Here is a 22290-nt window from a genome sequence, read left to right on the forward strand (position 1 = left end):
TACTTGTGTGATCTTGAAAAAGTCCCTTCCCCCAAGAGCTCCAGTTCTCAATAAGAGAGGTTTTCTAAGAAAAATAAATTATATGACTAAGGAAAGATAATGCTTGAATGCATGTTCCCCACACTATTCTAGTCAATGGAAATTCAGCAATAAGTTAAACCAAATCCTTGCCTTTCTGGAACTTGATATTTCAGTTGAGGGTGTGGACAGAAAATAAATACCTAAAATACATCAGGTGGTGGTGAGTGGTATGAAGAAAGTGATGGGGGTGCCATTTCGTAACACTGCAGGACATGTCTGTAATGGAATACTATGCAGCTGTTGGAAAGAATGCAACACATCTGTATGTACTTGATATGAAAAGAGTCCCAGGGTAGATTGTTACCAGAGAAAAAAAGCAAGGTACGAAAACAATGTACAGGACATACATTTTGTGTAAAGAAAGGGGAGATAATGAATCTGTATAATGGCACTTGCTTGTATATGCAGAGAGAAACGCCACAAGTATTTACCTCTAAGGGGTAGCGAGTGAACAGGATGAACCCCACAGGGCTGCTAAGAACTAGGCAGAAGTGTGACCCAATGACATAAACATTACATTTATAGGGACACATACATGCATGCACAAAATGAGGTCTGTGGGGGTAAACATCAGCCCATTACAACTGGGAGAAGACTCTTACTCTTTTTTTACAATGCTTCTCCATAGTTGGCTCTATTACTTCTATAATTAAAAAAGGAATCCGCAACCTGACCCAGAGAGGTATGTATTATTATTCCTGCTGTTGTTGAGGAAACAAGCTCTAACAGAAAGTTTGGCTTGCCTGAGGCCGAAAGGTAGAGCTGTTTTCTGATAAAGCCCTTTCCTCTCCACTCCCAAATGCCAAGATAGGGAGAGAGAGGAGCTCTGGGCTAGGTGATGTGGCCACATCTTGTAGCCAAAGGATCTCTAAGCTGGGGTCTGGCAAGAGCTCTTTCGCCTTACAGGGTGCCAAGGCCCTGGGGAGGCAAAAGCCAACAAAGTGCCAAAGTCTTAGAAAGGATGAACACTGCCCTCATTCTGCCCAAATTCAAGACTTGGGAGTCCTGCTCAGTTGCTGCAAAACCCCAGCGTTTATGCATTAGCTACTGCTCCCCTGGCCTGGTGGCTAGATGGCATCCGTTCCACTCAACCCCTCCCACAGAGGTGGTAACAATGGAAGTTTGTTTTAATGGCCAGGATTGGGCCTGCCGGCCTGGACGCAGCCTCCCTGAGCCCATAAGTCTACTACCAGGAGCCTTCTCAGCCTCCACTATCCTGGGGACACTGGTTACTGAACTGAGTGAGTGGTTTTATCACCTCTATGCCCAGGAATGACATGGGGAAAGGGGTAAGGTTGCAGGTCCCAAGCCAATGCTGTACACACTGCCCCCTTTGTCCGGGGCTCCCAAGCTCTGCCAGCCTGGGGGAGGCGGACGGGATGCCTGTACCCTTGAAGCTGGAGCAGAGCTTTAGGCCCTGACGCCCCATGATCAGGAGGCACTGGGAAAAGCTGAGCTCCCTGAAGTCACAAGCTGATTACAGGGGATTTGGGGCAGACCCAGCTCTGGGGCAAGTAGGGTCGGGTCCCTGAATGGCTCAGCATGGGACAAGGATCATCATGGAGATATTTACACTGCCCGTATATACAAACCGACCATACAAAGGGTCTTTCCACTGAAAATAGCTACCACCCTGATTTAGGGCCCTGGGCCAGTCTCACCACATCCACCACAGGGTAGTGAAACTCTATTTTACAGGAAAGAAACCAAAGCTCTAAGGAAAGCCACTTCCCCAAGGTCATAGTTTTGTAAGGACTAAGGACATGTTTTGTTTCCATTCACAGAAGGGTTTCAGTTGTCGAGTTATGTCTAATCCAACTTAGAGACTCTTGCTGCACCCAGAAAGAGCTTGGAAAGTCCTGGAGTCTGAGAATTCCTGCTCATTTGAGGTGGAGAGAGGGTAGCACAGAGGACAGGGGTGTGGAGAAGAAAGCATCTTTTTTTTATACTGTAGGACATCTCAAAAATTTTTTGTTGTGTGACAGCCTTATTTTGGACATATCTCATTCTTTCTCTGGCCTCAGTTTCCTCATCTATCAACTGGAAGGCTGGGCCATCCACTGTAAGGTCCCTTTCTGCTCTGACTTCTCTTTATTCTCTTACATCATCCTAGAAAGGCTGAAAGTAGGTTTTGAGGTGGGATGTATGTGACCTTGAGAAAGTCATTTTTCTTTGGACTGTAATGTCATCCGGATTCATTTCCTAGGCGAAGCAGGGCAGCCACATTAGTTGACCCATCTCTGGGCCTAGCGCTGTTACCCATGTGCTACCATTGCAAATGAGCTTCCTGAAAAACCCCTACTGGAGAAAAATTGGCCAGCAGGAGCTTTAATGATTTTCTCAACCAAGTGATATGGCCTGAGCATCCTGGGGCTCCCCAAAAGCTCATACTAACAGAATGCCAGGTTCTGGACAGAGGCCACAACCCAGGTATGGGTCACCTGGAGCCCAGGTAAGTGCAGTGCATCATGGGAGTCCAAAGAGGCAAAGATTTATGGAGCATCTTTGGGGACAGACATATTGTTTTCTGAATTCTTATAGACACTCTAATGGTGAAAATGACATCATCCTGCAAATGAGGCAACTGAGCTAAGCTGAAATTCAAAACCACATCTGCAGGAATTCAGAAGCCTATGATCCTCATAATACTGAGGGGCTGAGGGACCCCATAGATTTCTGATTTCTTTGTCTAGATGGCAGTGATGGCAGAGGCCCTGGGGTGCCGCTGGGGCACTACTAGGGAGTTTGTCACAAAGGGCTGGGTGAGACATCGTGGAGCGGGGATCACCCTTGCCTACTGCCCAGAAGGAAGCGTGAGTGAACCCCTGGCCGGGAGGGGAGGAGAGGGAAGGGGAGGGGCTTCAACCTGTCCTCTCCCTACTTCCTACTCAGTAAAACTCATCTCATTGAGATGTAGTGGAGAACGACAGAATACACGGAAGGCAGCTGAGCAAATTCTCAGTTCCTAGGAGATGATGAGGAACATAGCAAAAAGAACTTCAAAGCCAGACACGCCTAGGAAAGTGATATACTCTCTTCAGGCCTCAGTCTAATATCCTGCATAAAAGGGCCGTGCTTGATGATCATATCGGCAGTCTCCAAAGGGAAAGGCTTTATTCCAGAATGTATACAGGATGACCATAGAAGGTTTAGTAAAAAGAAAGTAAAAAAAATATTTTTTACTATAATTGCTATCTGTATTTGTCTTTCGAAATTTCTATTATGTAGGCATACAATCTACTAGTGTAATGGTGCATGTACATGAATTTATAAATACAGACAAACCACTTGGAAAGAGGTGCTCCAAAATTAATTACTGATGGGGTAGTCAGTCAAAAGTCTGGAGATTATTTCATGAAAAAACACCCACCTGTTATGGTAGGTATTTACGGACTTTGAATTTAGGCAAATTCTCCCCACAGCCCAAACTTCAAGAAAGGCTATGGTAAAAAGGGACAGTGGAAACTAGAAGCCCTTTCTGATTGGACTGGGTTCAAATCTAGCTCAGTCACTTAGAGACTTCAGGACAGTTACTTCCCTGCTGAGCTCCAGGCCCATGAACCAACAGAGCTATGTGCAGGGTCAGTGATATTGAAAAGCAGTTTAACCAAGAACCTAGTAAACTACAAGTGGCTATGGATTTTCTCCTCCACTTTTCTGTCTCCACTCAGAATATTCCCTTGTCCACTCAATAAAAAGACACCCAGGTCCTACATCACAAGCTGAACTGACAGTTCTTACCCTTAAGGAAAGGGTAAAAGTTATCTCTGTCTTACAGATGGAGAAACTGAGGCCCAGAGAAGTTACCTGGCTTGCTAGAGTCCCAAGATAACACAGCAAGAATTTGGATTTCTGCGTCTCAAATCCTGACCGCTAGCTGAAATTGCTTCTCATTTGATTTTTATTTTGTTATATCCCAGTATAATGGCTCACCTATGACTGTCAAGAAATTCGTTCCCAGCTTAGAGTCTCCTTTCAAGCCCAAAGGCCAGGGTGGGGCAAAGCAAGTTATCTGGATTCAACAGGTATGAAGGAGCATTTTCCTGCTGAGGGTACAGCCTAGAGTCACACACACCACTCTGCCCGGCCAAAACCAAGCTCAGTCCCACTGGACACCTTCACACGCACAGGAAGGGCAGTGGAGAGTTCAGTCCTACCCCAGTACTCCAGGAAGGCATCTTTGCGCCTACCTTGCCAACACAGCAGGAGATGGGACGGTTCAAGAGGATAAGAGTGAGCATTTCCAAGAAAAAAAGTATTTGAGAGTGGCAGGAAAGCAGAATGAAGGGTGAACACTCCAAGGTTATTAAACTGTACTATTGGACCTATATAACAGATAATACAAAAACATTACTTGGATAATCACTCAGGTTAAAAGTTGTACCTACAACAGATCATACAGACACAGAGAAACTGAAAGCCAGAGAACGGATTAAGTTTTTTGAAATTCTCCTGTTTGAAGATGACTTTCATGATTATGGCGTTTCAATCCTGAGAGTGAAAATTAAAGTAATTAATGCCTTCCAACTTTTTTTTCCTGCTGCTATAGTTTTTCTTGAGAATTCATGAAGTATTCATGAGAATGAATGACACGATACTTTACTGTGAGGCCGAAAAGACATTACGAGAGGGCAAAATTGCTAATTTAATGTGTGTTTCACCTTCCCTTTTCGGGAAACCTAATGAAATATCACAGTATTTACCCATAAAGGAGGCAGTTTGTGAGAAGCTAATATTTCCAGAAAGAACTGATCATAACCCAGCAGACTCACAAGAAAATACACCTCTTAAATAAATAGAATGTGATGTACTGTATGTTGATGATAGAATCTGACTGGAAACTTTGGCTACTTTTATTATGAGAATTAATTTCCTTGTCTGTGTGCAGACTTTCTGTAGCCTTAAAGGAAAAAAAAAAAAAAAACCAGATTGTTGCAGGCAAAAAATTTAAAAAGTGACTTGAAAATATTCTATACAAGGGGAAAGAAGGGAGTAAGAAAAGAAACAATGTCCTGTACACAGGCTGCAGGCAAGCTCGTTTACAGATCCTATCTAGGCAGTTGTTTGCCACCAGAAGAGTCTTCATCTACTCAGAGTACGGAGTCCCTCGTCTCCCAGTCCCCTGGGGGGCCCTCACCCGAGTGGGAAACGTGCCACCTAGAAGCACATCTCCTCCCCAGGGCCTGGCAAAAGCTCGGGGCTTGCGCTACCCGGAAAGTAGAGCCTCAGAGGCCAGCTTTTCGATTTAAGCCTGGAGTTGGAGCCCCGGCCTTAAAATGCTCCCCGCCTCGGAACCTCGGTGAAAGCCAGACACCAGGCCACGGGGAAGCACAGCACCCAAGAAAGAGCGGTTCTGAGCCAGCAGAGTGGGGACCAGTCCCGGCCTCCTTCGAATGGGGGGCTCGGCCCGCTCAGCCAATGGGTGCCGCCGCGCTCGCCCCGGGAGTCCAGGGCCGCTGGCTTAGACCGCGCGGCGTCCCCGGAAGAAAGCCAGATACCGCGGGCGCCAACTACGCAAGTGGCTCCCTCAAAGCCCATGCCTACTCGCGTTCTCCACCCGGAGGGAGCTGCGCGCCCGGGTTCGCCGAAGAGACCCAGGCCTGTGGTGGGCAGCCTGGGCCCGCGAGCGCGAGCCTCACCTTGCTGTTGGGATCCATGGCCGCGCTGCGCCGTTGGCTCTGGCTGCACCGGGTGCGCGGGCGGGCGGGTGGCGCTCTGACTGCTGCTCAGTCCCCCAGACTCAAGACTGCGAGGTCTGACTTCGCTCCCACGATCTCCACGATCTGCAGGGCTACCTCTACCGTTTATAGGACCCCAGCCATTGGCTCGCGCTTTTGCTGTGTGGTGGGTGGGGTGAGCAGAGCCGGAGGTGGGGCCTAGTGCACGCAAGGCGGGGCTTCTGGGGGAGGGGGCTAGTGCCAGGGACAGGGCTCTGGGCCCAGACAGCGCTCTTTCTGTCTTCCTTGCTCCCTGTGCCTTGGGTCCGGGGAAAGTACTCGCTGTGTGACCCTTAGCAAGTGTGCACTCCTCTCTGAGCCTCAGCGGCTTCTAGCAAAATGGTGGAGCTCGTACCAGGCTGTGCGCCACTGGATAACAGGTAAACTAGGGATAACACCACCACCTCACTGGTTTGTTATAAACATTAGGTGAGTTAATATTTGTAAAATGTATAGAACAGCGTCTGTTACTTAGTAAGTGGTACTTAAGTGGCGTTCGTTAGACTACGGGAGGTCGCAGTACTGATATCGTCTTAACCTCCTCTACCCCGGCATCTGTTTGTTGCTGAAGCCTTGCTTTAGCACAGGCTGGGTCCCCTGCAGGCTGGGCGCCCTGCCTGGAAATCCATACTAACTTCTCTAGGCTTTCATATCACCACCTCACATGTGAAGCCTTCCTCACATGACAGACAGTACATGTGAATCTATGCTGACAGGCAAGAACACAGGAGACCTTGGGTTTGAACCAGGTCCGCTGTATAGTAGCCCTGTATGATCCTACGTCAGGTGCTGGCCTATGAGCCTCAGTTTTCATGTGGGTATGTCACCATCACCCTCATGTACTGTCATCAGAGTTATAGTTTCCAGAGAAGCACATGCCGATTGACACATGGTAAGTCCTCCTTTAGTGATAGTGAAATTATTTCACCTTATTTCATCTGATTTCACCTCATTTCCTTTTCTAGACCCTACCTTACTTGAGGTACAGTGAGGGGAAAGAGTCTCAGTCTAAAGGTCTGGCCAAAATCTTGAGGTTAGGCTGGCTGAGGGCCCCTCTCCCCATGGAGGGACCCAGGAGGGGTGACTTTATATTGGAAAGGAGGAATCTGAGCTGGCCACATGACCCCTGGAGTCCTCTGCCTGGGCTGTGTGTCCAGTAATGGCCGAGGTGACACCTTGGCTGGCACTGGAACGCTGGAAGGAAGGCAGGCCACTCTGGGCACACCCCTACCCCATGGCTCCTATTTCTATGGTATCCCAGCTGCTAAGCCTGGAAAGCTTAGGGACATTGTCTCCTCATCTGGGTTCCAGAGACCACCAAGTCTTGCTAAGTTTACCTTCTGCGCCATCTCATCCTCTTTCCCTCCCTGCCGTCTGCAGAGCCAACAGCTCTGCTAGTCTCACCTCCTCCAGTCCTGCCCCCCCCTCCCCCCCCGCTGTTCAAATGTCCAACACTGTCACGAGGGAGCAAAGCTCAATCTGGCCATCGGGGCCCTCAGGGTTCCAGTTTACAAGCCTACCTTTCACGCTAGCACTTTCTATATCTATACCTTTGCTCAGGTTTTTTCCTTGGCCTAACTCCCTTCAACCTCAACATGCCAAAAATACTTCTGATGGCACAAAGCACCCTTTGAATTGGGCCTCCTCTGGGAAGTGTCCCTGAGTCTCCCAAGAGGGAATCTCTCCCTTATCGTTTACCATACCTGCCCAAACAGACCCTCACTACCTGCTTGAAATTCAATTTCTAGTTTTCTCTTTGTAAAAGTTTATGACCCCTAGAGGCTACTGTTTAGAGGTACATTCATCAGAAGCTCTTGACAGTGGGTCAGAGATTAGATTCTCAGGTGGGCTAGTCTATTTTGGGGGTGGCTGAGTCCTGTGAAATAGGATTTAACTCCAAATAGGGAAGGAACACCAGAGAAAACCTAAGGAAGTGGCATCTGAGCTTGGAATTTTGGGATGCATGGGGAGAAAAAGCATGAGCAAATAAGTGCTTAGAAGTGGGTGGTGAAGGTGCAGCTTAAGCCGGAGAAAGCTAGGCTAAGTCACTCCTATTGCTGGAGTGGGCTTAGGAGAGAGAGAATATGAAGATACGGGGAATTTGAGTGAGAGAAGAAGCTGAAGAGATGAGGTCACAAAGGCCCTCAAATGCCTGATATAGGTGTTAGAGCTTTATCCGGTAGACAATGGGGAGCCATGGAGAGTTTTGAGCAAGGGAAAGACCTAAGATTCTCAACCTCCCTTCAAGCCTACCCTACCCTGAGGTTTTAAAGAGGATGTGAGGAGGCCTGGGGAACCCTAGGGTTCAGTTTGGAGGGATCAAAGGCCACTTGCCCCCTCTTACCCGCCACCCCCAAGCTGTGCTCACGCTGGCAGCTTTGTCCCTGGAGGCTATCTTTAGCCCAGTAAGGAACTTGGGACTTTTCTCATTCTGATTCTAAGCAGTTCCAGCCTTAGCCGCTTGGAGGAAAAAGAGCTCTCTGGGACTGGCAGGGCGGTTCCAGGTGGCCACGCAGATGCTGGCTGGTTGCGTGCCTGACAGCACGAACGTGGGCTCCGGCGGAGGCGCTGAGCAGGGTCCTAGCGGCTTCGCCCTGCGGCTCCTGAGTCAGGAGTGAGTAAGGCGGACAAGAAAAGACTACTTCTTTTTTTTTTTTTTTTTTTTTTTTTTTTACCTTTAAAGTCAAGCGTCCCTGGCAGCCAGGAGAAAGGCCCTGCTGATTCAACTGCAACCAATGCAAGGGGGTTTGGCAGGGGTTGGGACACGGAGTCCCAAATCTGCAGGATATTTTGCAGCTCGAATCCTCTCAGGCTGCAGGTAAACACGGTGCTGGACTCTCCAGTTTTGGGCTTAATATTTTCATTCTCATTTGCACACTCGTTCAAACCACCTGCTCCCAGAGAATTCTTTTTTAGCTTTCCTTCTTATTCTTTTGTTTGCCTCTCCCCGGCTCTCTGGAAGCACTCTCATCAGGGCTACCACCTGCTTGCTGATGCTGGGACTATTGAGGGAACATACCCCTGAGCACCAGGCTTGTCTGTCCAGCTTCCTTTAGGACAGCCCTCTGCATGTCCCACAGGTACCTGGCACTCACCGTATTTAAATCTAAGCTCATCTTGTCCCATTCCTTCTAGTCCCCGCCCCAGGGATGGCTCCTCTATCCACCACATTACTGATTTTTTCCTTTTACCTCGAGCTTTAATATGACTCAACAGGGAACTGTTACTAATCCTGTTATTATTTAAATTTTTGATATTTTGTCATCATGGATTTTTTTTTTGCATTAATTTCGATTGTTTACAAGAAAGATTGCATTAAAAACATTATTTATTTTGATGACCAAGCTTTTTGGCACCCCCATAAATCATACTAGGTAGGTGAATGCTTCATTTCCACCCCCTAATCCCAACCTGCTGGTAATGTTTTGTAGTCAGGGTACTGGTTACATAGGTGTGTTCAGTTTGTCAAAATTCATCCAGCTGCACACTTCTAAGTTTTGCTCTTTTCTGTGTGCACATTATGTTTCAATTGAAAACATTTTTACTTAAAGAAAAATGTTTCCATAGGTCCAAGGGAATGTCTGCTGTCCACTTCTTCTAGCTAGCATCCCCAGCACCAAAAACAGTACCTGGCACACAATGGGACTCAGTACTTATTTTTTGAATGAATGAATGAATACAATATTATTCCAGTTTTTTAATTTCTGATAAAACTATGAGATGCGTATTTTTCTCTCCTTTTTCTAAAAGGAAAAACAGATTCAGGGAAATTAAGTAACTTGCCTGAGATCACACAGGGAGTAGATTTGAGTTCTAGCACCTCGATTAAAAAAATAAGCAAACAAAATCTCCAACCAACAGTGCTCAGACACCTGACCCAGCACTAGCACAAGCAGGGTACCAGAGGCCTGGCTCGTATCACTTAGATTACAATTATTTGAGTCATATCTTTTCCTAGATAATGACTTCATTGAGGCAGGGACTCCAGCATTCCTGACTTCTGTCTGTCCAGCTATTTATTTAGCACAAGGACAAGGCTATAAACTGTTTAATGAATGAAGCAAAAAATGAATGAATGAATGAATGAATGAGTGAGTGAGAAGGCCAACGGTGATATGGGTGGATAAATCGCCAGTTTTGGAGACAGATCTGCTAGCTATGTGTCTTTGGGCATATTACTCAGCCTTTTTTGAGCCTCAATTTCCCCAAATGTAAAATGAGAATAATATCAGCATTTACCTCAAAGATTTATTGAGAATATGAAAGAGAAAATGACTATTGGGTGACTGGTATACAAGAAATGAAAAATGGTGACTATTATTATAATTACCGGGGTTTTACATTTTTAAAGCCTTATTTACATCAAGATGGTAGGGATCTACCTCTTCCAATTTCCATGTATTGTTTTCTGGGGGTCTCTGGAGTTGGAAGGTGGGGACCCAATGCAGCCCACAGGAGAGGGTGAATGATGGAATATTCAGGAAGTTCTGGCTTCATGGCCCAGCTCCTCCCTGCCAGTGGTGCCATCTTTGATGAGTTGTGTCCTCTCTGTGAGCCTCAATTTCCTCTCTGTAAAATGGGGCTTAGAGTAATCTTGATATTGTGGGGCTCTGGGGTGGGTTCAATGATATGTCCCTGACAGAGTAGTAGGCCCTCTATAAAGTTTGAGTCTGAGAAATTTACCTGGCATTCTGAGATGTGGGAGAAGAGCATGGAGACCCGAGGGTCTCAGAAACCCTGTGACGTCCCAGGACTGATGGGAAAAACAAACACATAGCCTGTCTGAGCTCTGTTTTGTTCTTAGAATCTTATTTTTCCTGAGAAGTGAAGTAACAATGCCCTTTATGCTGATGCAACTTTTTAACTATGCAGAATCTTCCTACACCTTGTCCCGAGGGCAAGACCAAATTTATTTATACATCCACTGAGCAGTTGAGGAGATTGAGGCACACTAGGTTAAAGCCACACTTGCTTGAGGTCACCAAAGGAGGAATTTGGTAGCAAATTCAAGGTATGAAACCTGGGACTCTTAATTTCTAGATACCACTATGCAGCAATTTTTCTCCGAAAGAAAGCACACAGCCTACCTCCCTCCCTTACCCTTCTCCCTCTGCCCCATCCCCCTCCAGCAAGCAGTCACAACCCAGCCTGCATCCGGCTGTGCCTGCCCCCACCTGCATGCCACCTGGCAGTCACACGCACATTCATCTCAGAGTTGCTGGCTGACTCACCCCATTATATTGAAGCTAACTTGCTTTAGAAGAGGGAGAGTGAGAACCAGTCGAGAGCTGGCAAAAGAGATGACCTTTCCTCACCGAGGCCTGAAATTTATGCCCAAATTCATGGCAGTTTAGCTTTTAAGAAAGGAAAAGTACTATGGACTGGCTGGAGGCAGAGAGCTCAACTCGAAGAGGAGTGGGCTCTGTTACAGGTTTGCTGGATGACTTCAGACACGTCACTGTCCCTTTCTAAGTCTCAGTCTCTTCAGTTTCATAATGAAGGCATAACAGGTGACCTCCAAGGCCCTTCTGGCTCCCGGTTGAGCCTTGTCATAATAATGTCATATGTATTGACAGTTTACTATGTGTCAGGGGCAGGGCTAAGTGAATGGTATATAATTATCTCCTTTAATTCTCATAACGAATCTTTGACATTGCTGTTTTATCTCATTCACAAAGAAGGAAACTGTGACACAGTTTCAGAGTAATTTGCCCCAGGTCAAGCAAGTAAGCAAATGGTAGATTTGAGTATTGAACCCAGTCTGTCCCCAGAACTCTCATAAACTGATCTACACTTACTCCCTTTATTCTGTTAGACCTGTTCCCTCAAAACAAACAAACAAATAAACAAACAACGTGGTAACATATACATAACATAAAATTTACCATTTTACCAATTTTTCAGTGAATGGTGGTATTAAGCACATTCACACTTGGTCATGTAACTGTCACCGCCATCCAACTCCAGAACTTTTTTATTTTCCCAAACAGAAATTCCATACTCATTAAACAGTAACTTCCCATTCCCTCCTCCACCCCCAGCCACTGGCAACCACTAGTCCACTTTCTTTTTCTATGAAACTGACTACTCTAGTTACCTCATATAAACTTTCCTCATCTTTAAAACTATGATAATAAAGGTCAAGAGTTATTTGATCCTCCCCCCAGTGGGGCAACTTTAAGTTCCAGTTCTTCCGTTCAAAGCTGTGTGCCTTCAGGCAGGTCGCTTAACCTCTCTGCCTCTCTCATGTCCACGTCCCTAAAAGTGGTCTAACAAGCCTTGCCTTGTGGGGCTCTTGGGAGGATCATAGGACACAATGCATATGAAGGTGTTTGGAAAGTCTTATGCCCTTCTAGAGCTCGATGTATAAATATCTTGTTCCTGGAGGGCTGGGATCAGGACTCTGGCTTGGGTTTATAGGTGTTTGGGGTTTAGAGTTGTATATTTCAACCCATTTACAGATAAAAAGACTGAGACCTAGAGAGCCGTTGATGACTTGCACAAAGTTGCACATGGAACTTGATTCATCAATCCTCATCTATGCCCTGAGCACAGTGCCCTGAATTTGGCAGGTGACCAGCAGATGTTTGTTGCTGAGGTTGGAAGGCAGAAGCCACAACATAAAAAGAGGGCCTCGACCGCTTGGCTCAAACAGCTCATGTTCCAGCCTGTGCACCTGGAATTGTGAAGTAGCTGGTAGAGCCTCTGCTTAGGGAAGGTGCCGGGACAATATTCTTCTATCCTAGGTTGTTCTTTTTACTGTGTCCGAGAGGCCTGGCCTTTGGCTGAGTCACATCTTCCTTATTTCCTTAATGATGTTAGGATTTTCCGGTTGCAAGTATCAATATGTAAAAGCCAACTTCAGCCAAAAGAGGAGAATTTATTAAAGGATACAAATGTGTCTCCCAAACCAGTGGCAAGGATGCAGTAGTGCTGACAAAGCTCTGGACTCAGCAAGTACACTATGACCAGGATGGTATGATCCCGTACCCCTGCTTTACTCTTCTTTCTCTTCATAGACAAGTGTGTCCGGCTCCATATGGCAGAATATGACCACCGTACAATGCCAGAACTCACATGGGACCACCTCAAGTCTGACTCAACTGTCTCCTGGTTCTGATTCTGAGTTTCTAGAAGAGAGAAGCAAATCGGCCCTGTTTGGGTGAGATATTTCCCCAGGGTCTGATTGGCTATGGTTAGGCGATGAGGCCATAGGGCACAGACAAGGCAAGCAGAGCTCACCTCTGTGCAGGGGTGGGGAGGAGGAGGGGGTGTGAGTCACACAGGCAAACATGTACATTCATTAAAAATGCTGAATAGAGATATACACTTATTGATGCGGAAAGAAAGTCAAAATTGTTTTGAATGGAAAAAACAGGTTACAAAATATGTTTATCACATTTTAAAAAGTAAATATGCATATGTAAAATAATTGAATTTCTACACATATATGCTAAATGTTAATTGAAATTATGGGTAGTAGAAATAGGGATAACTTTTATTTTCTTCTTTTTTAATATCTGCATTTTTCTGATTCTTCTCTAATGAATGAATATCAGTTGAGTTATAATAAAACAATAACTCTTAGTTCGCAGGGCTGCAGTATGTGTTAACTAAGATGTTTTCTCACTTATTCAGGAAATGTTTATTAAACGCCTAGTACAGGATGGTTCGTGAAAGCTGCACAATAACCGGTCAGTGACAGAGGCCCAGTGATTGGAGTCACCCCAGGCCCTGCCTTCCAGGAGTGCACAAGGCTGGTGTTTCTGCTCTACTGGTCTATATGCATTCTGAAAATCTAGGAAATGAAAACACTGGGATATTTCAGTGGTCTATTGGTCTAGAATAACCACTCCAAAACTTAGTGGCTTTAAATGACAGCTATGTATTATTTCTCATGATTTTGTACAGTTCTGCTCCCCATGGTGCTGCTGAGTTATTTATTCATGCGGTTGCATTCAGTAGGATCCGTTGCTGGGGCCATTCTCTCCATATGGTGTTGCTTCCTCCTCTGTTTTCAGCAGAATAGCCTGGACTTCCATACAGCTGGGTCCAAGAGGGAACATTCTAAGAGGACAAGCCCCGCTGTAGAAAAGCTGATCAAGCCTGCTTGTATCAATGCAAATCATTCTGGCTATAACTTGCTTTGTCTCTTAATCTATAATGAATATTTTCTCTGTGAGTAAATATTCTTCCTAGCCTGATTTTTAATGGCTGGCTCATAGTCCATCGCTGACTTAACCAAACCCCTATTGATGAATATTTAGGTGGTTTTCATTTGGGGGCAGTTGTAAACATCAACTTTGTACCAATAACTCAGTGCAATTCCTAGGAGGAGAACAACAAGATCCAAGGAGAGGGGCATTTTTAAGGCGTCGGCCAATCGTTCTTCGAAAACATAGCACACATTGCATTTCTACCAGCTGTAAAGGAACCTGCCCTTTTCACAATCCTCTGGCCAATACTGGTGTTCTTATCTTTTAGTCTTTGTCTATTGGATAGGTGAAAAATGGTATCTCATTATTGTCTTCAAAAGAGAGAAAATTAAAAGTTGCCTAGAAACAGATGCTTAAGAAGAGTTCTTATCTTTTACTTGGAAGCAGGCTTAATATATCAGCAGGTATGAGGCCAGAACCATAAAGTATCTCTTAGCCCACTGACTTTAGGCTGCTGAAAAGAGAATAGCCCAGCTGGTTGAGCTCCTGGCTGCATAGATGAGGTCACTGTGTCCTCTTAGTGTAGTTGATTGAGACAAGCCCACTACTCTTCTTTCCTGTGTCTGCTGGTTTTCCAGTGGGCACAGAGCACACAGCCCCACTGTCTCACCCACCATACCCATCTTGACCCTGACCCTGTCCTCTCTGACCCATTGGTGCTGAGGACTGGACCTGGCCAGCTATGACTGATGAGAATTATAAGGACAGGCATATATAGCAATACCCCAAGATCAGTCTTTGGTTTTGAGCAGCCAGAACCATTCCTCATGGCCTCAAAAACTCATGAACAGGGGACTAACTTCCTGTGTGGAAGCCAAAGTTCTGCTCCTTACCAGCCTTTCTGAGCCTCAGTTTCTAGATAAGAATATGGGAGTAATGGAGCTTTTAGGGTTATTATGTTATTATGTAATTAGGTTATTATGTACTTCCTCTATGCCTGACACTTGTAATGCTCATAGGACCCCTCCAAGATTGGGAGTGTCCTGCCCGCTTTACAGATGAGGCAAAGCGAAGTCCAGAGAAGGTAAATAACTTGCCCCAGATCATGTAGCAAGTAAGTAGCAGAGTTGGAAATGAGTTTAGGTCAATCTGGAACCAAAACCTACATACACTCTTTCTACAGGCTTCGTAAAGGATTAGATGAGAAAGGAACATCTTAAAGAGCTCTGCAACTTCTTGTGAGTTAAAGAATATTTGCAAGGACAGCACAATTTATAAAACCTGCTGTCACCCGACCAGACAGTTATTTAGAGTTATTCTCAGTGGGGGATGGCTGGGCTGGGGACCCACCTCAGGGAGCCGAGTTTCCCTCTGGAGTTCTCCAGAAAAGTGGCTGATGTCACAGCTGCGATTCTACTTTAGTCTGCTCTTTCCACAGAGGGAAGCAGGCCCTTCACTTAACGCTACCATTTATTTGTGGAGGTAAAGAGTGTTAGGTACCCTTTATGTACATCTAGTACCTTACAGCAGCCAATTTTCACAGTGACTCTATGTGGAAGGTACTGTTGTGATCCTGTTCTTTAGATGAGGTGCTGGAGCACAGGGAGGTTAGATCTCAGTTCCAGGCTGACTTGGGATTCCACCCTTCTAACCAGGGCCCAGGAGTGGGGTTCCCAGGGCTGGACTGCTGTTTACAAAGCTTTCTACCCTGTGATCATCAGAGCCTCTTCTCAGCCCTGGAAGGCAGCTAGGACAGAGCCATTCTCTACCTTCCAGATGAGAAACTGAGGCCCAGGGAGAGGAGGAGGCTTGGTCCCTTCTCTACCTCAGCTTGCTCGGTCTGGAAAGCTAGATGGGGAAGTGAAGAGGGGAAGCTTGCCAGCTGAGCTGTGGCCTAGAAAGGACTGGGCGTTCCTTCCAGGGAACTCGAGGTGGAGCAGAGTGGGCGGCAGTGAGAGTCAGGGGCAGGCCAGGTCAGGAAGATGAGAGAGCAGGTCTCTGGGGGGTTGTGGAAAGAGGAAGGGAGGCTGGAAAAGGTCAGGAATGGGGCTTGGCCGGGGTGTTAGTTAGATGGAGGTTTGAACAGGGGCCATGTGAAGTGTGGAGCTCAGAGATCAGAGGCGAATTATGACTGTGCCACTCATGAGAATGGTGAGTTTGGGCAGATATTTCCCTGACATCAGTGTCCTCATCTTTCAAAGGGCTGAAGCACAGAGGGTAAGACCATGGCATCTGGAGCCCTGCCTGGCTAACCTCGGCTTTGCCACTTCCAGTGAGACTGGGACAAGTGAATTTGCTTCTGTGGGCCTGTTTCCTCATCTGTCAGATCGGCCTGGTAATAACAGTACCCACCTTACCCACTGGCTGCTGTGAGGATTTGAGGGCGCAGCAGCATGTGTAGAGGCTTCCAGCAGGCTTTTCGCCTAGTCGGTCTTTGCTGCCATTATCATCATCTTCATCATCTACCTCAGAGGATTCTTGCAAGGCTTTAAGAAGGCCGCCGGTGCAAACTGTCCGGCACAGGCGTTATTGGATAATGACCAGGCAGAGTGACAGGTGCTCTGATGTAGATGATGGGAGGTGCATTGAGGGTCACAGAAGGAGACAAGAGTTCTGCCTGACTGGGTGGAGAAGGGTGTGGAAAGTTTCCTGGGGGAAGTGGCATTTTCTGGGCCATGAAGGACGTGTATAATTCCCTGGGTAGAGGAGGGGAAGGTACAGAGATGAACCTGAGCAAAGGCTGGGTGGTGAGATAGCCTGAGCATGTCTAGGGACCCTGGGGTGGTTTCCTGAGGCTGCATGTTGGATGAGGGGTGAGGTATGAGGCTGCACAAGGCCACTGAGTCCAGATGGCAAAGGGCTCAGAATGCCTTGCCAGGGGGTTTAAATGTGTTCCAATAGGTGGGGAGTTCCTATGTATGTCTACATGGCAGAACCACCTGAAGAACTTTAAAAACCGTGTATTCTGTGGTTCCACCCAGCAGTATTCCGAGCAGTAGGTCTCAGGCAGAACCCAGGAATCTTACTGTTTAAAGCTCCCTAAGAAATTCTGATGCCCACTCAGATATGAGAACCCTTGTCATGGGGAGGAGGTATCTCTAAGCAGGGATGGGCTCCATTGAGATACTAACCCCAGGCATGCAAAATTTGAGCAAGAGTTTGAGAAGGGTGAGAGGGCCTATAAGAGCCCCCTGACTCTGACCCCCAGCCTCCCACTCCTCTCCAAGGGAGTGCCATGCTCTGATAGTCACATTTGACTCCAGGGCTGGTCCCTGGAGATGCTACTGCTCTATAGCTCTCTGACCTCAGGAAGAACAACCTTTCTACCTTTCATCCACCAACCATCCATTCATCTTTTTGTCCATCATCCATCCATCCATCCATCCATCCATCCATCCATGTATCCATCCATCCATCTGTTCAACCATATTTTTATTCATCCAACAAACAGTTTCTGAGATCCCCTACCATGTGCCAGGCATGGGACTGGGTCCTGGAGGTACAGTGGAGAATAAAGCAAACACTCCACACCTCTTCCAAAGCTTTCTGTCAGTTCTGGCTCTCCCAGCGACTTGAGCATAGAGTCCTTTGTCATCAGGAATATAGGTAAGCACATGAGAGCTAGGACAGGGACCCATCCAGGGGGCTTAGACAATGATAGCCCACTGGTCCAGTCTTCAGGCTCCATGGCTCCAAGGCCATCCCTGGGGTGCCCCCTTGCCAGGATAGTCCTGGTACCCAGGGGAGGTGTGAGCTGCGTAGCCGCCCCCACAACCTCCAGCCCACAAAAAAAGGCAATAGCCTTGAGTAAGGCCTGAGCAACTTTTCCCAAGGGAAGGGTCAAAGAGCATTTCCTCACAGGGGTAGCAGATATAATAAACACAAGGAAATGACAGAGATTCCAGGGATTTCAGAGCATACGGCTCTGGTACGGGATGGAGCCACACTGAGAGATGGGGTTAGAACCTGTTGTGGCAACTTCCTGACCTCCCTCTTGGAGCCATCTCCTTGTGTCTTCATGTTTTTGTTCTTTTGTTCCATCAGGTTCCCTTGCCTGCTCCAACCCAACCCACACCATCCCGTGTGAATGCTGTGGATGTCACTGTCATACTCACTCATTGCCATTTATTCATTTTTTTTCCTTCATTCGTTCAGCACATTGGTACTATGTGCCGGACACTGAGGATGAAGCTATAGGCAGAATCTGACCTCACATGGAACTCCCAGTTGTGTGGGGGACACAAACACAATGTGATTGTCGCCACCATGGTGTTGTTCATAGGTGTCATTATCAACCCAGGGAGGAACCAAGGAAAGGCCGATTTTTGATGAAGGAACTGAAGGAGGTTGTGCCTAGTGGTGAGGACAGCAAGTGTAAGAGGAGTAAAGAGGTGGTTTGCAATGGCTAGACCCCAGGGTAGTTTAAAGGGACAGTTGGAGCGGAGGCTGGAGAGGTCAGAGGGGCAGTCCATGAAGGGCCTTGAATACTAGGCTAAGGAACTCGAACTTTCTGCTATAGTCAATGGGGAGCCATTGGAGGACTGTGAGCAGGAGAGGGACATGGATTTGCATCGTAAATGATGTATAGAAGCTAGTTCGGGAAAATAGCCTGGAGAAGGAGAGGCTAGGCAGAGTGGCCAGTGAAGAGGACCAGACATAGTCCAGGTAGGAGAAGAGAAGTCTAATCTAAGGCAGGAGCAGGTGGTTCAGCAGATGTGAGCACCTCTGGGTGTAAGAACCAAGGTGGGTGTGGAGCAGATGGGCTGTATTGTTGGCCCCACTCAGGGGATTTCTAAATCAAAGAGAGGCTGAGGCAAACAGGAACTCTAGGAAGTCCCGGGCTTTAAGCTTGAGCAGGCTCAAGGTCAGCAGATGCAGCTGAGTGTGGGTCTAGAGACTTAAAAGGTCCCACAGGAGGACCCCAGCTCACCTGCAAAAATCCAGGCAAGGTCCAGCCTTGGGAAAGGGTTCCCACGAGCCAGGCACAATGTCACATGGGGCCCCGGTCCTGAAGGGAGAAGAAGTTACAAGGTAAAGAGCAGAGGATATCTGGTTCTAGCACCTTTATGTCCAGGACTAACTCCCAGTGAAGATGGGCTGTGGAGGCACCTGGGCTATTTTCTTCCCCACGCCTGTCTCTCTCAGATAAGGCTCCTCTCAGGCTCCTCTTCTGGACTCCAGTTTACCATCTGCTACGTACCTGAAGACTCAAAGTCTGCATCAGGTCTGTACTGCCTCTGGCTTTAAGCTTCTGTGAGGATGAATTCTGCTCCACCTGCTCAGGTGCCTGTGGGAGTGTGCCTACTTCACCAACCCCCATCAGGATACAATCATAAGCGAAGATCTAGAGTACATGGACACCAGGGCTCACTCCCTAGAGCTTATCTGGCCAATTAGTCACTCATAAAATAAACATTTATTTAAGCACCCACGGTGTGTCAGTTCCTTGACTGAGAGCAGAATTTAGGTTGACTCCTGATTTAGTCGAATCAGGTTTTTTTCCTTGTCCTAGAGGGTTCATAGTACACTGGAGACAAACATATTGAACATGACACAACCTATTACGACATAATACAACTCAATATGACTCAACTTAACACAACATATCTCAGATCTCAGGTCGATTTTCCAGCTCTCTGAGTGAGGCCTGAGCTGGAAAAAAGGACAGCTTACAGGCAAAACGGTGTGATGGCTTACTAAGTAGGGAAGGAAGTGCTTATAGGAACGCCAGCAGTAGAGGGTGGAGATAAAGAGGCTCGTCGATCAGAACACCTGGCTTCAGTCCTCCCATTGTAATCGTGGACTGATGACTTAACTCTCAGTGCCTAAATTCCACATCTGCAGAATGTAGAAAGTAATGTGTCTCTTGTAGGGTTTGAGGATTAATTGAGATAATACATTTAGACTACCTGACACAGTACCTGGCATGTGGTAAAACAATAGCGTTGGCTATGGTGATGGTTGTTGTGCCTTAGAATTTTAAAATCTATTATACTCTTAAATTCTTGGAGTCAGAAAACTGTAGAATTGTTGAACCTTAGGATCATAAAACCTTAAACAAAGAACCTAAATAAAACATAGAGCCCAAATATTAGCTGGGCGAGTCTCCCCGTTCCCTCAGATGGTGGTGAAATTTCTTCTATTGCCTCAGGGCTGGGGCTGTCACATCCAGTTGCTCAGATTGTGCACTATATGCCTCTAGAGAGAGTTAGTCACATAAACCCTGATATCAACGGAGTTCCCTTGATGCTGTAGGACCCCTGGATGGCTGCACCACCACACAGGAATGCCTTGCCTTTACACCAGAAAAGCCTGCTAAATCCCGGGAGGTTTACATCACACCCCACCCCCCGACCCCATAATCTCTGCTTCCAGCAAAGCATACTGGCTTCGTTCTGAACCACACTGACTTGAATGTGATGAAACTCACACTCTTATTTGTATTTCTTATGAAAAGATAAAATCATCCCTCCCAAGCATTCCTGAGAGTAAACTGTACAGAGGTTTCAGAATGATCCAAGAAAGATCACATCTTGTGGTGCACACCCTACTGGCACCTAGATATACAGGTGAACATGTGCTTCCCTCCCCCACATTATACCTCTCTGCCCAGCCCTCTGTCCCTCCCTTTTAGATCGTTCCTCAGGAGTCCAGGCTCTCAGTCAGGTCTCTACTCAAAGCCCTGGTCAAAGCATTTTCCCCACAAAGATATTTCCTTCTTTTCCCAACAGGAATTCTGGGCCCTACGTTTACGTAGTAGTTTTTGTGTGTGCCATCACATGCAGCGCCACTTATAAAACCTCACAGAACATTAAGATCAAACAATCACAGAAACGAGAACCTTGGAATAATCCAGCCTAAGGATCACAAGTTCAAGGAATCATAAAAGAATTTTCAAATCTGCCAAACTTACTATTGGAAGGGGCCATAAAGGGTCATGGAGTCCATACATTATTCAGGGTAGACATCTCCTCTATAGCAACATGATTGGCATACTGCTCATCCTGCCTCTACTTTAACACAGTTCTCACTCTCTCACCAAGATCCGTTTGTTCCATTGTAGGATTGCAACACCAGCTGCCTGTTGGAATGCTTTGAATAAGAAGGCCCTTTATTAACTTTCTTTTATACCTGTGATAACCCAGGTGAAGTGAGATTTTAGAGCAATGACAGTTGAGACCCAAGAGCTGGGAACTAGATGGTCCAGTGTAGGATAATCATGGCTAGCTCAGCTATGAGTGGGGCTGAAGGGTGAGGATAGTGGTGGTGGCTACCATGTATTTTCATTTAGTTCAAAATATTTTTGAATATCTCTTGAGATTTCTTCTTTAACCTATGTATTATTTAGAAGTGTGTTGTTTAATCTCCCACTATTTTGGGATTTCCCACATATTTTTCCATTATCAATTTCTAGTTGAATCCCATTGTGGACTCAAATCAGATATTGTATGACTTCTATTCTTTTGAATGTGTGAGTTACGTTTTTATGGACCAGAATGTGGTTTATCTTGGTGAATGTTCCATGTGAGCTTGAGAAGAATGTGTATTGTGCTGTTGTTGGATGAAATAGTTGATAGATGTCAATTATACCCAGTTGATTGATAGTGCTGTAGAGTTCGACTATGTCCTTACTGTTTCTGCCTGCTTGATCTATCCATTTCTGATAGAGGGTGTTAAAGTTTCCAACTGTAAGAGCGGATTCATCTATTTCTCTTTGTAGTTCTATCAAATTTTGTCTCACGTGTTTTGACGCTCTGTTGTCAGGCACATACACAGTAAGGATTATGTCTTATTGGGTTGTTGACTCCCTTTCATTATGTAATGCCCCCTCTTTTTCCCTGTTGATTTTCCTTGCTCTGAAGTGTGCTCTGGCTGAAATGAATACAACTACTTCCTTTTGATTAGTGTTAGCATGGTATCTCTTTCTCCATCCCTTTCCTTTTTATCTATATGAGTCTGTATATTTAAAGTGGATTTTGGAGGTCAAATATATGGTGATGGAAAGAAATTTAACTTTGGGTGGTGAACATACAATGCAATATCCACACAACGTATTGTTGAATTGTATACTTGAAACCTATATTAGTCTTCATTAATCAATGTCACCCCAATAAATTTAATTTTTAAAAAGTCGATTTCTTGTAGACAGCATATAGTTGGGCCTTATTTTTTGGTCCACTCTAACAATCTCTGTCTTTTAATTGGTGCATTTAGACCAATTAAAGCGATTATTGAATAGTTGGATACATATCATATCTGTTGCTGTTTTTTATTCATTGCCTGTTCTTTGTTTCTGTTTTTGTGTTCTACTCTTTTTCTGCATTTTGTAGCTTTAG

General features: G+C 46.1%; 1 protein-coding gene, 1 long non-coding RNA gene and 1 pseudogene across 5 annotated transcripts in view; 2 read left to right on the forward strand and 1 right to left on the reverse strand.

Annotated features, from left to right (window-relative positions):
• Positions 1–5913, reverse strand: part of SLC2A1 (solute carrier family 2 member 1) — a 28934-nt gene extending 23021 nt beyond the window's left edge. The window contains exon 1 of the mRNA XM_016139970.2: positions 5721–5913. Within this exon, the coding sequence (XP_015995456.1) occupies positions 5721–5738 (18 nt within the window). The 5' untranslated portion in view covers positions 5739–5913. The remainder of the gene's footprint in view (positions 1–5720) is intronic.
• LOC107508272 lies at positions 2775–5154 on the forward strand (annotated as a pseudogene).
• A 96-nt stretch (positions 5914–6009) lies between the features above and the next one.
• The window catches only part of LOC107508286, a 74852-nt gene continuing 58571 nt past the window's right edge, over positions 6010–22290 (forward strand). For all 4 annotated transcript variants that reach the window (XR_001596280.2, XR_004954546.1, XR_001596281.2 and 1 more), the window contains exons 1-2: positions 6010–6178; positions 12818–12960. This is a non-coding gene — a long non-coding RNA (uncharacterized LOC107508286). The remainder of the gene's footprint in view (positions 6179–12817; positions 12961–22290) is intronic.

The sequence above is a fragment of the Rousettus aegyptiacus genome, unplaced genomic scaffold, assembly GCF_014176215.1.
Source record: "Rousettus aegyptiacus isolate mRouAeg1 unplaced genomic scaffold, mRouAeg1.p scaffold_m13_p_1, whole genome shotgun sequence".
NCBI classification, from domain to species: Eukaryota; Metazoa; Chordata; class Mammalia; order Chiroptera; family Pteropodidae; genus Rousettus; species Rousettus aegyptiacus.